This window comes from Trichechus manatus, unplaced genomic scaffold (genome assembly GCF_000243295.1).
Source record: "Trichechus manatus latirostris isolate Lorelei unplaced genomic scaffold, TriManLat1.0 scaffold00012, whole genome shotgun sequence".
In the NCBI taxonomy this organism is placed as follows: Eukaryota; Metazoa; Chordata; class Mammalia; order Sirenia; family Trichechidae; genus Trichechus; species Trichechus manatus.
The window spans coordinates 23,087,720-23,105,409 of NW_004443948.1; the positions used below are offsets into that span (position 1 = coordinate 23,087,720).

The 17,690-nt window shown below is 34.6% G+C and overlaps 1 protein-coding gene across 1 annotated transcript in view; it reads left to right on the top strand.

The window, feature by feature from the left end:
* Positions 1-492: 492 nt before the first annotated feature.
* Positions 493-17,690, top strand: part of NCAM2 (neural cell adhesion molecule 2) — a 289,809-nt gene continuing 272,611 nt past the window's right edge. Inside the window, exon 1 of the mRNA XM_004371382.1 lies at positions 493-610. Within this exon, the coding sequence (XP_004371439.1) occupies positions 493-610 (118 nt within the window). The remainder of the gene's footprint in view (positions 611-17,690) is intronic.

Consider the following 17,690-nt stretch of genomic DNA (forward strand, 5'->3'; position numbering starts at 1 on the left):
ATATTGAGTTCTTAAAATTCTCAGCATAGTTTTCTCATTGCATCATTTCATCTCATGCTCAGTAAGGTTTTATATTCAACATAAAATTATCTGGCTACATTTATAACATGTTCTCTTTGTTTTGTGTTTTATGTTTAGTAAAGCAAACCTGGTGGAGATTGGACTCTGAGTTGTTTACCTTAATTAGAGGGGCTTAAGCAGTATCTTTTTGTTTAACCCAACTTTCCCCAACCTAGACTGGTGAATGGATGCCTCTTCTACATTGTGGTTTAATATAAAAATAATTCTGAGTCTGGGAAATATATTGATGTTGGAGGTGCATGTAATTACGTTATTGACACCTTGACATTTCTACTCTCAGGATGCTATTAAGAGATGACTTTGAGAGCATAAAATGAGGACATAGGTAATGAGCCCTAGGTTAGGAGGGAATTGATTCCCTTTTCCCAGTGGGTTTAGCTTGGGCTATAAAGCATGATGATACATCTGGTGATGGGGGGAGCTGATCCTGGTCATGTAAGGAAGGGCCAGAGAAGAAGATCAGGGAGACTGATAGCTAGTCATGGAAGTGATCCATATACAAGTGCCTGCGTCATTGCAGAGGCTGTTCGTATGTAATTCCATTTTGTTATAGCCTGCAGTCATAAAAGCTCTGGCTCTCTGCTCTGCACTGAAAAGTTAGAAATAGACAAAGACTGAGTAATAGCTTTTCACTAGAGAATAGAAGAGAGGGAGCAAGGAGCGTGGCAGACATTAGTAGAGGACTGCTGTGCTCAAAAAACTGTGCTTACCACTTTTTTTTTCACTCTCCAAACAAAAGACAGCAACACGTTACTATGGTGAGAAAGTGGCAATAGAAGATCCTGAGGAACCTCTCCAGAGCACAGCCTTCTGAGGGATTTCTCAGCAATATGTGGGAAGTACTTGAGTCAAGGAGCCCTGGTGGTATGTTGGTTAACCACTGGGCTGCTAACCTGAAGGGTTGGAGGTTCAAACCCACCACGGCCTCCTCAGGATAAAAACCTTAGCGATCTGCTTCCATAAAGATCATTGTTACTGTGTGCAATCAAATTGATTCCCACTCACAGCTACCCTATATGACAGAGTAGAACTTCCATAAAGATTATAGCTTAGGAAACCCTATGGGTCAGTTCTGTTTGTCATATAGGGCCGCAACGACTGGGAATCGACTGGCCAGCACGGAACAACAGCATTCATGTGTTAGATGTGCTGGCTAATTTTTATTTATAAAGTCAAAAGCTCACGTTAGTAATCTGTCTTAGATGTGGGCATAGAAAATAATTGGCCTTTCTGCCATTAAACAGTGGAAATACTGTGATAGATTGTATTTATGTATGTAATTTATTGTCTCCTCTTATCTTCACTCAATTATATTTTACCTTGATGTATTTGATACATAAAATAGGCTAATTTGGTAGGAAGTATATCAGTTGCTGACTGTTACCATTTTTGTCCTTATTGAATTTATATTAGTCAATATTTTAGAATAGAAAAAAACTTTAACCACCTAAATTCTAAAAGGCAGGGAATTAATTTCTTTAACACTTTTCAAAACAGTGAAATATTTAAGAACACCAGGCCACTCCATAACTGATTTACTCCAAGAATCCATCATGAAGTACAACTGCTTAAAAACTCAAGGAGGATAAAAGACTCAAAGAAGAGATTGTTTTTCTTCCAGAGTTATTTAAAGAACATCATGGATGATAAGCTCAATCCGTGATAGCAAGTTTACTTACATTAATTCAACAAGAAGTGTCTCTTTGCTGACTAATAACAGAATGAAGCATTCTATCTTCAAAAAAAAGCAACCAGAGACAGATTATGGGACAGCTCAGCTGGACAGTTGCCCAGGGATGCAATCCATAAGAGGCGTCAAAACATCACTGAAAGGCAATGAGGTGGAGAACATCTTATTTACCAGAACTCCCCTCAGGGAGAATGTGTTTCGTAGTTGAAAGGGATTCTTTGGTATGTCATTAGTTTTGTTGAGGAGACAAGGGGAAAACTTGGGTAGGGGGGCAGTTAGGTAATGGAAAGAAACCACCACAGGCATGATATAGTAAAAACAAAAAAAAAATGTGGATACCAAAGAAACTTCTATAGAGGAGAGGTACAGGGCTTTGTTAATTACACTACCCCACCCCCTGAGCATGTGGGTATAGACGCACACATACATGCAATGGGTTAGTAATATCAAGAATTGCCTTGATTGCAGTTCTTTCATAAAGTACTAAATAAACCTTCATAATCTTAAGCTCTATATTCAGCAAATCTTATATATATATATTTTTTAAATTATGCCTCTATTATGGTTCAGCTTCAAAGACGACACCATCTTTTCTCCATATACAGACTTATACAGACTTAGCAGCTGATAAGAAATGCCATCAAAATGCATGCAAAGTTTTTTCTTTCTTTTTTTTTAGATTGTGCTTTAGGTGAAAGTTTACAGAGCAAATTAGTTTCTCATTAAACAATAAATACATGAATTTTTTTGTAACATTGATTGCCAACTCCACAATGTGTCAACACTTTTCTCCGTACTGGGTTCCCTGTTTCCATTCATCCAGTTTTCCTGTCCCTTCCTGACTGCTGGTCTTTGCTTTTGGGATGGTATGCCTATTTAGTCTCTTATACATGACTGAACTATGAAGCATTCTCACGTGTGTTATTGTTTGCCCTGTAGACCTGTGTAATCTTTGGTTGAAGGGTAAACCTCGGGAGTGACTTCAGTACTGAGTTAAAAGGGTGTCCAGGGACCGTACTCTTAGAGTTTCTCCAGTCTCTGTCAGACCAGCAAGTCTGGTCTTTTTTATGTGTATATGTGAATTTCTAATTTTGTTCTACATTTTTTTCCCTCTCTGTCTGGGACGCTCTGTTGTGATCCTTGTCAGAGCAGTCAGTGGTGGTGGCTTGGCACCATCTAGTTGTTCTGGGCTCAGTCTGCTGAAGGTTATGGTAGTTATGGTCCATTAGTCCAGCCCTGTGGACTAATCTCTATCCCTTGTGTCTTTGATGTACTTGGAAAATCTTTTCTTATGAACTATGATTTCTTGCAAAATATTTTTATGAGTAGAAACAGTGTACTGTGTATCATATCACCAGTCATTGTGATGAGTCATTCACAAACAAACTTCATTTAATCCTCATTATCACCACAGGTAGCCTATGTACATTAAGAGCCAGAATTTGAACCCAGCCCGAATCTATATGACATCAGCGTCCTTGACATTCTCAATGTATTTTGGGATATAGCCTTGGGATACACAAACTATAGTTACGCTCTTTACCACCTTGTTGTGTTAGTTACCACGAGCTGGCTCTGACTCATGGTGACCCTCCAGACAACAGAACAAAACACTGCCCAGGACTACAGCGTTTTCATGGTTATCATCATGTTCAGTCTATTGTTACCTTTTAAACTAAAAGGGCTCATGTTCCAGCCCTATATTAGGAAATGAAGTGGTCAGATTATAAGTATGTCCTTAAGATAAATCCATAAAAATATCAAAATCTAAAATTGAATGAACTATTAAAAATCTAAAAATGTTTTTAAGATAGAATTTGTGCAAAACATTAAAACATGGAATAGTATATTGGTATGTGTTTATAGTATATACGTAACCTAAAGGCAAAACTCTTGATAGAAAACATGAACACTACCTTGGGGAGAGTTTCTACTGCTGGAAGAAAAGAAAAAGAGAATCATCTGTATTTGGTGCATGTGCAACACTTGCTTTTTTTTTTTTAAGAGAACAGTCTGGTGTACACATGGCAAAACATTTTATCTTAGTTCTGGGTCATAACTGTTTTGTATTCTTTACTTATTTATTATTATTTATGTTTGAAGTATTTCAGTATTATTTTTAAACAGAATTTTATTCATCATGAATTAAATAATGTTTTAAATTATTTTATTTTAAACATTAAATATGCTTTCAATCATTTTTTTGTGAAAGCCAAATTGCATATTCTTGTGAAATGACTTTGGTGATTAATAAGGTTGTTTGCTTCTTCTGTTTACTTTCCCTGCCCCTTGCTGCCCATAGAATGTATTTTTCTAAGAGGGGTTAGTGTAGAATTATAAGGAGTTTTAAATTAAATTATTATGTGAATTAAACAGTAAAGCATACTTTACTTCATTATGTTTATCATTTTCTATCTTAAGGAACTATTGTCTTAGTTAACTAGCACCACTGTAACAGAAATACCACCAAAGGATGGCATTAACAAACAAATTTATTCTCACAGTTTTTTAGGAGGCTGGAAGTCCAAAGTCAGGGTGCCAGTTCTAGGAGAAGGCTTTCTCTCTTTGTTGCCTCTGGGGAAAGGTCCTTGTCTGCTTTCAGCATCTGTGGGCCCAGAGTCCTTTGGAGATCTCCCTGTGTCTTGGCATCAATCTTTCCCTGGGTCTAGGAGGTTCTCAGTTCCGGGACCCTGTTACAAAGGATGCACCCCACTCCCAGCTCTTCTTTCTTGGTCCCTCTCTCTATGCTCACTTTTCACTCTTTTTTATCTCTTGTAAAATAAAAGGTGATTCAGGCCACACCTCAGGGAAACTCCCCTTACATTGAATCAGGGCTGTGACCTGAGTAAGGGCGGTGACTTAAGTAAGGGTGATGCATCCCACCCTAATCCTGCTCCATTAACATAACAAACATAACCTAATCCTCTTTAACTCTAATCCTGCCTCATTAACCACAGACAGAGGTTAGGATTTACAACACATCACAAAATGGAAGGTACTTGCATCAGATCACAAAACGGAGGACAGTCACACAATACTGGGAACTATGGCCTAGCCAAGATGACACATATTTTGGGGGGGCACACAATTCAGTCTATGGCAACTATATTTGAATTGCCTAGTCTGTTTCTGAGATCACAGTAGTATAAAGTTATAGGTACATTTCCATATAATTTATTCACGTCAAACATTGTACTTGAAATACCATGGGTAACAAATAATAAAATATAGAAGTATTTGTAAGAAGCTATCATTTATAGTAACAATTTATTTGCTGAAATCTAAAGTATTACTTTAGTAATATATAATTTGCTATTGTTTTGTGGGCATTTCTAAGTATTTTGTATGCACAAATCCATTTATTTTTCCTCATAAAGCCCTATGACACACTTCCGAGAGATCAAAAATCAGCAGATCAAGAGAGTCGAGTCACTTGTCCAAGGTCATATAGCTAGGAAGTAGTAGATCTGGCATTTGCACTCTGATAGTGTATCTTTAGAGAAACGTTCTTATCTCATTATCTTATTCATTCCTCATCTTTTCTTCATACTGTTTAAGAATCTATTCCCTAATTAGTTCAACAAATATTTAGTGAATATATTCTTATATCAGGAATTGTTCTTGGAATGTGGGATATGGAAGTGGTAAGACTTTTTCATGCTGCGGAATTAAATGAGCTCTCTTAGATGTGTTGATAAGCCCATGTTTTTAAGCTTATCTGAATAGTCACTTAGTTGGGTTTTGGGAATTGTATTCAGTTAGAATAACAAAATATAAAATGATATAGCTCACAAAATAAAGCACATGTTATATTGCCTGTGAGGTACTTATTGTTATCAGCATTTTAAAATTGATTAATCTGAGGCACAGAGATTTTAAATAATTTGTTCAAGGTCTTACAACTATGAAATGTTAGATTCAGGTGACTGGGCTCTATTAAAAACCCGAAACCTGTTGCCATGCAGTTGATTCTGATGCATAGTGACCTCATCAAATGATATTCTTTTGCAAAAAGAAAAAATAAAATAAAAATAAAGAAAGAAAACGTAGTATTTTTTTTTATTTTAATTAAGCCAGAGTTAATAGATTAAAAGAATGTCATTTGTTTTATGTTTATGTAGTCTATATACTATATCCAAAAAAAAAAACACCAAACCCGTTGCTGTCAAGTCGATTACGACTCATAGTGACCCTCTAGGACAGAGTAGAACTGCCCCACAGGGTTTCCAAAGAGCAGCTGGTGGATTCCAACTACTGACCTTTTGGTTAGCAGCCGAGCTCTTAACCACTGTGCCACCAGGGCTCCGTATACTATATACTTAATTTAAATTTTTACAGTTGTCTCTTTTTTCCTGAAATTGTGGATGGTAAAAGATACTTTTATATTTGCTTGATTTTAATGTCTTCACTTAAAAACATACAACTTGACAACCTTATGTATGTACCCCAAAATATTGTATTTTGTTTCCATTATGTGATTTTGAGCTACGCCTGCTGACCAAAAGGTCGGCAGTTGGAATCCACCAGCCGCTCCTTGGAACCTGATAGGGGTAGTGCTACTGTGTCCTATAGGGTCGCTATGAGTCCGAATCGACTCACCGCAACAGATTATGTGATTTTACTGGATCATGAAATCTAAGTCTGATGCCCAAAGCTGTTAAAGCACTCCTTTCCTATCACAATGTGCTTTAATTCTAGAAGTCCAAATATTCTGTGATATTTCTCCTTTCGCTTTTCTCTGTTCCTTCTTTCCCACTCACTCCACACCATGATGAAAAATATTGTCTGACTTATTCATCTGTGTAAATTGTTTTGCTGCTAGCAGGTGCTTAACCATAATCTGTTTTTAAGAATTTTGTCAAAATTAAATTGTGTTGCCCACCAAAATATTCCCAGGTCTGGTTAGAATCTGGAAATCGGAAAATCTCAATTTTCATGAAAGTTTTGGGATTTTTAATTTAAGTACATAAGTATTGCATAAAATTTACTTAGGTACTGGTTTGGTGAAACACTTCTGATAATACCTGTGAAGTTCAGAACCATGGGCAAGATATGCTTTCTCAAACTTGTACCCATAGCTGTGGGTGATAAAGTGCAATATCTCAGCAAGAGAAAGGAAATAAATATTCAGTAATAATTTTTGCAATTATAAAATATTTTTGAAGCTATTATTCCAGTATATGCTGGATGCTAAAATTTTCACATCCACACCAAAATGTCAAGCAATTATGAGTGATGGCAAAATTAGATTGGAAATTAGTCATTGCTTAGAAACGTAGAAGTGGCATATTGATTTGCACTAAGAACATTTTTAAAGTGCTGTGCCAAAAGTACCTGGTTGTGTAACTTTTGCAGCTATAGAGCTGGTTTAGAAGATGAGGAGGCAGTAAATTTAACAGAACTTTTCATAAAACAGAGATGCATGGAACATCCAAAATATTGCCTAATGAATTGAACTACTGTAGAATTTATATGACAGGTCTCTCTTTTATAATTTGATGGGCAAAGTTCTGACAAAAAAACTTACAGGAATATATGTATCATTATCTTGTACTTCCTGTGAAAACAGTATGAAATGTGCAATTTTGGAGCAAGTAACTGACTATAAAAATTAGACAGGAGTACCAGAAGACTTGGCTGATTTTTAACTATGAGAATATACTATAGCATGAATGGATGTTATTATGAACTATTGTTAAGAACTCTGTCTCGTTTATGAGGATGTATGGGGAGTTTATAATGGTTTAATCAACTTTAGAAATTATTAAGGGAGCAAAATTTAGGAGAAAGTATGTTTAATATATTATTTTGTTTCTAAAAAATTGAAAAATTTATTGACTTAAGTAATCGAATATAGAATCATTTTGTGTGACTTGAGGGACAATTATGGTCACGTATTATTTATGGATACTATGTGGTTCATACTATGTCCTTCCAAAAAGATCTTATATTAATATGTCACTTTTTCAACTACTTGGGAGATGAAGTGTTAGGCTAAGATTTCCAAACAACTAATGCCTATCTCTTTCCATGCCAAGCCTTATTCGGGGGTGGGGGGCGGTATGTAACTACCATTTTACATAAATATTTTAAATGCTTTTGTAGGTTTTATGCCTGCATAAACAGCACACATTGAACATAAAAAGACTCTTCTTGATAATTCCTTTTTTCGTTTTAATGAAATTGTATTCTCCTTGTATTTGATTCTGTTTCCCTAAGTGGTTTCAGATTTTTACCTTCTACGTCAGGACTACCCCTCTTCATATCCACCTCACCCTCATTATATGCATATTTTAAAGGTAATTTTAATCCTCCTGTGTACTTTGCAGTATAGTGTAGGCTCTGTAACAATACTTGATTCATAGCTTCGTAAGGATCTTTCCTATGGTTAAGAGTCCTTAATTCCTGGTGCTCAAGTAATACTGGCATTATTTAAATGTAAATCAGTCATACGTATCTGATTTTTTTTATTTGACTCAAATTATATGAAGTAAATATAAAAAAAATACTTTCTAAAAAATAAAATTCATGTAGACACACATTCATTTCTAAATTACCACAGGAAAAGGAACGAGATGAGCAATTTAAGAACACAAAATACATTAACTTATATTGTTGCTGTTAGGTGCTGTCGAATCAATTTTGACTTTATAGTGACCCTATATGACAGAGAAGAACTGCCCCATAGGTCTTCCTAGGCTGTAATCTTTAAGGGAGCAGATTGCCAGGTCTTTCTCCCCCATGGAGCCACTGGGTGAGTTTGAACCACCGACCTTTCTGTTAGCTGCCAAGTGCATAACCATTGAGAGACCAGGGCTGTTTATATTACATTAACAGTCCTAATTATAAAATCTCTGAGCTAAGTACTCCTGTATCCCTTGTAAGAAAACCTACTGCCATTGAGTGAGGACAGGGTAGAAGTGCCCCATAGAGTTTCCAAAGAGTTCCCGGTGGATTTGAACTGCTGGTCTTTTGGTTGGCAGATGTAGCTCTTAACCACTACACCACCAGGGTTTCCAACTCCCTTGTCAGAGGAATTACTAAATAATTGCCCTGTGCTTGTGGATGATAACTTGTTTCGCCACTTGATGGCAGTCATACCCTGGTATCAGAAGGGCAGTTTGTGTCTCTTCTGGTGAATGGGATTTAGAAGATTTAGAAATATTGTCAGTGATCTTTGGCAAATTAAACTTGTTATGGGGAAAATTATATCCATTAACAAGACTGATTTTGATTATATATGTAAACATGCAATACACTTTTTAAATGAAACATAAACATTAAAAATAAAGATTTTAAAAAGAGATTTTAGTTTATAAAATTATTCCCTGGTGTAATCCCAAAATTGTTTCAATTTTTACATGATATACTTTCCATCAGAGTCATTAATCCTAAAGTCAACTCACTCTAATGCTATATTTAACCAAGACTTAAAACAATCCGTAAATCCTTTGACCTCTTTGATGATAAAATGGCTTGGCCTATGTTCATTCTTAGAGACTTCAAAGCCTCAATATTCTTGGTATTCCTGAGATTTTTGCTAAAAATTCCTGTGTTTCTATTTTTTCTCTTGATACCAAGAATTATTTAAGTGCTCATCCTAAAATATTAACCAATTTCCTTATCTGGAACTGCCTTTTTCTGGTGTTAGTAACTCTGAGAAGTATTACTGATTTTGTCTTAGATTTCCTTCTGGACTAAGCTTTGATTTTCTCCTTCTTGACAGAAAAGATGGATAAAGCTTTGCAAGATTTTTTTTCCCCCCTCTTCTCCCTCATCATCTGTTTAATCCCCCTGATATATTCCTCACGGTCAGGATGAAAGCTGACTTCAGTTACCATGGAAACTTTCCACAGGCAGCTGCCATTAGCAAAGGTGGTCCTACCATTCTATTTCCCATAAAGGTCCAATTTTACATTCCTCCTCAATTTAACCTCATTCAAACCTGAGTTCCCTTACTGACTTCCTTTTCTACAAAGTGGCTCTAATTTTTCTATTTTAACAGTCAAAATACCTTTTTAACTCTCTGTAATCAATACCAAGCATTTTAATCTAGCAAATTTGTTTCTTTCTATGATTCGGTGCCACAGGACAACATACACCAGAACTGGACTAGGCCCTGGTGGTACCATAGTCAGTGCTCTGTTCTCATGACACTTACAGTCTAACAGAGAAGAAAGCATCAAAAAAATAGGAAAATATGGACAATTAGAGAGAAAATCTAGGGAAGAAGTACATGAGCACACAATTGTTGTTATTGTTGTTAGGTGCTGTGGAGTTGTTCTAACTCTTAGCGACCCTGTGTACAACAGAACAAAACACTGCCCAATCTTGTGCCAATAGAAAGCATCTGACTCAGTTTGGAAGTGGGATCAGAGAAAAACTCACAGTAAGAAGTAATGTCTAATATGCAGTTACACAAATTTTAAATGGGTGTATGTATTTGAAATAAACTTGAATTAAAATTTGAATAAACTATTTTTCCTAGAGAGTGTTTGAAGCATTGATTCATTCTCAAAGAAAACATTTCTATGGTAAAATAATCTGTGAAAATAAGACGCTAATTTTCAATTTTATAATAACTTTCTTCAGTGATGACGGCTCTCATTTACACATTATCCGTGGTATAGACTGGATGTGTACTTTTTTCCCCAGCATTAATGATCTCTTACCCAAGCATACCCTAAGAGTTAATGAGTGTGTGGAGTAGTAGAGCTTTTAAGCAGAGTGAAGGACCCTTGATCCATATGGTCGTTACCTTACCGGAAATGCCAGACCAACAGGTCGTTGGTGGCACTGTGCCGAGAATATAGATGAATGATGAATAAATTGCTCAGTAGATTCTTTTCCAGTTCAAATAGATGTTTAGTAATAAGTAAATTTCAGCTAATGGTATTTTAGTTCCATCTTTATATTATCTCCTTTTAAGATAGCATAACGTCCTGTGTGATAGTTTCCAATTTTAAAAGTGAAACATTATAGCAACAGAGTTTTCAAGTAATCTTTACTCATCTGGCAAGTCAAATTAGGACATTGATATCAATTATGTGAACATTGTTAATCTTAGATAATCATCTGGCAGGTATAAAGGCAAAAAAAATTTAACATGGAATATATTGTTAACATATTTTGGTAACAAAAATATAAGAATAGCTTGATCTTTTTCCTTTTTTACCTATTCTATTTTTCATAAGAGCCTGATAAAATATGAGCATTTCCATGCTTTATATTTTAATTTTTGCCAAGTAAGTAGTAGTTTGGATTAATACATTTCAAGAACTTCGCAAGGAAATTTAATATATAGTTTTATTTGTTTCTTCTCTTATTGAACATTATCAAAATTATGTATTCTATTTTATATGTAAATAAGCTATCAGTATTTAAGAACACAAATATGTTAGACTTGGTTCATTTTATTATTTCTATTAACTTTATTAATTTTAATTCATTAATCATGATACTCTCCAGAAATATCTAAGATTATAAACTAAAAATGCTGTGAGTACAGGTGGTCAAGGCACTCCTAAATCAGTTAGGACATTTTCTGTTGAAAGTAAAAGAAAACACAGATAAAACTTGTTTGCAGAAAGGAGTGAATTGACTCATCTAACCAAAAAGTAAAGACATATGACTGGCACCTCACTCTTAGCAGAAAGTTCACCCCTCCATCTGTCCACTGTTGTTTGCTTAATTCATCCCTACTCTAGTTTTTGATTTTAGCTCAAAGGTCAATACACTAGAGACCTGTCCTCAAGCCTTATCGTTACTGAACTAGATCAACTACTCTTGTTATATGTCCTCATAGCAACCTCTATCGCTTTGTCACTGTATTTGTTATTATTATTATTATTAGTAGTAGTAGTAGTACTATTATTATTGCTGTTATTTTCTGTAATTGTAGGGATATAGTTATTATTTAGATTTGTAATTAATGTATTTATCCACCCCACTATATTATAAACTCCAGATGGCAGGAACTATGTAGTTTTTATCAGTCATTTCATCCCCATCACTGTTAAGTGTCTGACACATGATAGGCATAATGTGTGCATTTATTGAATTAATGACTGACTGACTGAAGTTAAGCACCGATCGCCATTCCATTCATAATACACAGAATGACCATCAACATAAATAGCCTAAATGTTACTTTCTTTTGGACTTTGTTCAGTCAGTTCTGTCATTATATCTCTCCTTGCTGAAATTCTACCTCCTGAAAACTTCCCTGAGCATCAAAACAAAAAGCAAAAAAAAAAAAAACAAAAAAAACTCCCCTGTATTTAAAACCCCGTGAAATATTTATCTCTATTTTTTGGTGTTTGTCGTACTAATCAATATAGTTTAGTTATTTGGGGATATAGGTTAGTATCTCTATTAAAGTACAAGATTTGGAAAACAAGAGTTATGTCATTTGTATTTTAATTCTCTCCTATGGAGAATTCACTGATATCACAGTTATCAGTAAATATGTTTGAGTTAATAAATAAGTGGAATGCAAGATGTACTCCTCTTATTTGAAGGCTTGTTTTTGCTTTATTTTCTGTTTGTTTTTGTTTACAGATATCTATTTCCTTGCAAATGTGAAAGAGGTTTGTATCTTGATTTGTGTAATTAATGCTGTATAAAAGGAATGCTCTACAACATGAAGATACATAGATAACATACATATATATACACACACATAAACACATACCATACATATATAACATTATATAACATGCATATATAACTTCATAGGTTCTCTTTCCCATAAGATAGAATCCCAATAAAATCAGTAGATATGTAAGGTCTAAAAAATGAGGGACAGAAAAATAGAGTTAAATTCACAATTCTGTTTTATCACAATTTCTCTATCACATTTGTATGTTCCAGCGTTTCTCTCTTTTTTTTTTTTTTTAATCTTAAGGACCCAACTTGTTAACTTCAGAATTCTGTTCGTTATTTATGTCTCTATCCCTGGTTTCTCTGCCTTCCCGGTCATTAATTATTGATTGATATATAATCCTGTTTCTAGAGGCATATGATTGGTATTTTCAGGAGAATGACCAGAAAGAATACAGCTGTAATGGGCATGACCACCTAATTCCATAATCCTTTCTTTAGTCAGTCATCACATTTAGTAGAGTATTTAATTGAGCAGAGAGCCGTGAAGGTCCAGTGCTTATTGTCACTGGTTTTCAAAATTTCTAAGGTTTTATATCATTGTATCTTCTGAGGCAAAGTTCTACCTAACTAATTGCCATCAAAAGCTATGCTAATAGTAAGATAAAACATACAACTCTGTATATTTAGATATTTCATAGTAAATGATTGTTTGATTATGAATATTGTGCCTACTATTTTCTCTTTGTAACATTTTAATACAGAGGTAAAATTTTCAATTCCTGTATTATTTAAAGCCTTAATTTTCTAACCTCTGACAAGTCTCTATTTAAATGATCTTTTGCTTACCTTACAGCTCAAAGCTTAAGTTTAAATATACAATTTCACTCCAAAGTTAAGAATATATATTTTAAATATTTTTCTCCCCCACATCAGAGCACCTATTCTCTTGGACAATGATCAGTTGAAGGCTTATTGTTCTTCAATTAATGTGATAATTGTCTTTCAATACATTTTAATCAAGGGTAAATTGTATTTGCCATACACTTATCATAATGAAGACTGTTAATGCAAAAAAATTGTTAAACTTCAGTCTTCAAATCATGTAGCATAGTTATAAGTGGAGTTTCTAAAACAATATTCATATTCAGTGTTATTTGGAAATTTTAGATATTTCTAAATGCTGAATTACCGATTTAAAAAAAAAAAAGGATATGACCTTTGGAGACTCTCCCATTTCTTTAAAATAGTTTATCTAATACATTTTAATCCTTAAAACTAAATCACATCATCTTGACAAGTTTATAAGACGGCTATAATAGATGGATGTAATTTACCTGCATTTGCTATAGAAGTTTGCCGTAGAACTGATCATTAGAAGATAAAATACAGAAACTATTTGAGTTTAGTCATTTTGTTTCCTTTAAATGGCATATAAACTTATTATTAATTTTTTTTTTTTTTTTTTATTTTCTCTGCCAAACAGTGTTCATCTAACACTGTTCCCGGGAGGTTTTGCAAACTGCAACACTTGACCTTTTTCGTGTGGGGTAGCATATATTTTTTGAACAAAAAAATGGCAGTAAAAGTCTAAGTATGTTATATATATTAAAAGAAAAAAGCATTTATCATCATAAACATTTTAGTTTTGATTGTAAATTTTAATTTACAAAATAAGTTTGTGTCCCCAATTAAATAAAATGGAGCTGTTTCAGTTTTTTTTGTTTTCTCTGTTAATTTTGCATTTGCTAACTCAGGCCTACATCAAAGCGCTCTTGAAGAAAAAAAAGTAAAAATTGAATTTTTAGTCATTTTCGAAACAAACATTAAGGCGGTATTCTTTTTTGTAAAGACTCGTAATAAGATGGCCATTTTCCCTCAACACAATCAACTCGAAGTTCACTAGTTGTTTACTTCAATTTCCTGAGGTTGCAAAGTGGCAGCTCCTCATATATGTATTCTCATACTGATAAAGGCTGCAATCACATGGCATAATCTCCTCAGAGCAATTCCCTCGCTAGGTCATTACAGCAGATAATGGAAGCATTTGTAATCTCGAGATACAGTTGGGCTAAATGAAAATAGATTCCCAATTCCCTTCATATGCGAATGTTTCATAGTGTTGTCAACATTTATTGAGCAATAAACAAACGGGTGTTGCCACTGTACAAAAGAGAGCGAGATACGTAGATTTCCCTCATCTGTTGTAGCTTTGCTTCTAGAATGTTTATTCTTTAAGTTAAACATTTATGCAGACTGTAAATTGAGATGCTCGGTGAGCCCAATGTTAAAAGGAAGGGCAACAAATTTTTCCCTAAGGCTTTTGCAACACATTGAAAACAATTCACAATGTTTTTGTGTGGAAAGGGAGAGAGTTTATTTTACCACAACCATCTTTAGGTGACGCTGGTCCAAGGAGACATCTGTAGCAAAAAATTTTAAGAAGGAAGAAATGTGGTTGGTGGAGGAAACAGTAGGCAAGCAGTCTGTTCCACGTAGTCTGTATATGGATATGAATCTTTGCAACCAACAAGTCTTCATAAAAATCTACTCCATTTAAAGACCTTAGTAGATGTCATTGATAATTGTTCAGTGTTTTTGATGGTTCAGTGTTAGAGTGATATTTGGTAAAAAGTAAAGCTTTCTATTTTTAAGCATTGAATTAAAAAAAAAATTACACTGCCAGTGTAATTATTAAATCCTTCTTTATAACTTTTAAGTGCTATGTTTGTGGTCACACAATTAGTGACAATTGAGGAATAAAATTTAAATACTGATGCCCATTATGGTGTTTTTGTTTTTCTTACTGTTAAAGCATATTGTCTTATTAACCTGTCTTATCTTTCCAAAAGTCCATCCTGCATGCCAGTGTACATTTAAAATGAAAATATCTAACACGTACAATGTATGCAATTTAATTTAAATACATTTTATGTAATAGTATTCTAAGTATTTTATTCAGAGATACTTTGAAATCATATGTATATATACCCATTGCCATTGAGTTGATTCCAACTCATAGCGACTCTATAGGACAGAGTAGAACTGCCCCATAAGGTTTCCAAGGCGCGGCTGGTGGATTCGAGCTACCGACCTTTTGGTTAGCAGTGATGTTCTTAACCACTGTGCCACCAGGGTCCCAATGTATATAATGCTAATTATATTAGTTAATCTCATTTTTTTCTTCTAAATAGCAATTGCCTTAGGAAAATCTTCAGCTAATTCATTCCCTTCACCTCTCTCTCTCGTCCTCCTTCCCTCCCTCCTTCCCTTACTTTCATACACAAACCTGAAAAAGGACACCATCATCAACAAAATGATTCCATAACCTACCTTCTATTTCTTCTAGAAGTTGTACATGAACTTAATATATATTTTTAGTGTTCTAAAATGCCTCTACTGAAGAAGTGTGAAACACAAGATTAAAATTAAAACTGTTTTAAAAGAGACTGCGTCAAGTGTCCAACAGTTTTTTTTTTTGTTTATTTTTTTTGCCATTTATGAATTGTAAACTATTTCCATTACTGGTGGCATACATACTTAAGCCATGTGCAAAAGCGTAAATGTTTTATCTCAAAAGTATAAGGATTATTAACTACTGAAATAATATTTGGATGCAAAATTATATCAGAATAATAATGTTAAAATATTAAAATAGCAAAAGGCTTATATGGTTATAGTGATTTGATGAAAACAACCTAAAGTATCTTAAACTCTTGAGAAATATAATGCTTTCTGCTTGTGAAGTGTTATTGATAAATCCAGAATCAACTTTGGATTAAACATCTTTAATTAAAAAAAAAAAATAGACATCTGACCATTGGAATGCCACGATGACAGTGACCACAGCAAACAAGTCTTTTTAATAAAAATATACATTTTGCTTTTGGAAATAATTTCTTCTTACCTTAAGAAAAGTTTATAGATTCCTGACATTTTTTCTATCAGACAATACCTTTTTTGCACCGTTGTAAACAATGATAAAAATAGTGTATAGTATTTTCACAGTTCATATAGATGGGCTCTATTTACGTAAGCTTCTGAATTCCCTCTATGAAGTACATAGCATATATCTGTTATTTTCCATATTTTATAAACTATGGGATTGAAACTCAGATATGCTAATTAATTTGGCCAAGCTCACTAGAACGTGTGATGGAGTTCAAGCTGTAACCCAGATTTATTCAGTCCAAATTGCATGCGCTTTACCGGGCTGCAGTAGGGCAGATGGTGGAGAAAGGGTCTAATGACAAGCTGTCTGGGAAATTTTGCCAACTCCCTTCATGTATATGAATTGCCAGGTTGTACAGGTTTATTCCAGGTAATTTAAGGAACTGAATTTGAGGCTCTTATTTGTTTATTTTTTAAAACATAATCTATGCATCTGCACAAAGACATACGTACTTCTGAGCATCCCATTGACCAATGTCTGCTTAGAGATGATGTGCTTCTGATCAATGTAATTTGGTTCTGAGAGTTCAAAAACTGTTTTCTTTATTGGTTTAGCTTCTACACTAATTGATGGTATACAGAGGAAAAAAAATGCTGCAAATTGTAAAAATAAACTGGATAGAGATCAGGTTGAGAACTTGCAGGCTAATGTCAACAAATAAAGATTTGGAAATTATGAAAATAACAGATCTCAGTAAAGACTGTAGAAATTAACTCATTCATTCAGTCGGCCATTATATTACAATTACTGAGCACTTATTACGTTCCTGGAACTGTCTTGGTTAGGCATAAACAGATAATATGTTGTCGTTGCTGTTAGGTGCCTTCGAGTCGTTTCCAACTCATAGCGACCCTATGTACTACAGAAAGAAACACTGCTAATTCCTGCGCCACGCTCACAATCGTTGTTATGCTTGAGCCCATTGTTGCACCTACTGTGTCAATCCATCTCCTTGAGGGTCTTCCTCTTTTTCACTGACCCTGTACTTTATCAAGCATGACGTCCTTCTCCAGGGACTGATCTCTCCTGACAACATGTCCAAAGCATGTAAGACATAGTCTCACCATCCTTGCTTCTAAGGAGCATTCTGGTTGTACTTCTTCCAACACAGATTTGTTTGTTCTTTAGGCAATCCATGGTATATTCAATATTCTTCGCCTGCACCACAAGCCAAAGGCGTCAGTTCTTCTTCCGTCTTCCTTATTCATCGTCCAACTTTCGTGTGCATATAATGCAATTAAAAATACCATGGCTTGGGTCAGGCACACCTTAATCTTCAAGGTGACATCATTGCTTTTCAACACTTTAAAGAGGTCTTTTGCAGCAGATTTGCCCAATGCAATGCGTCTTTTGATTTCTTGACTG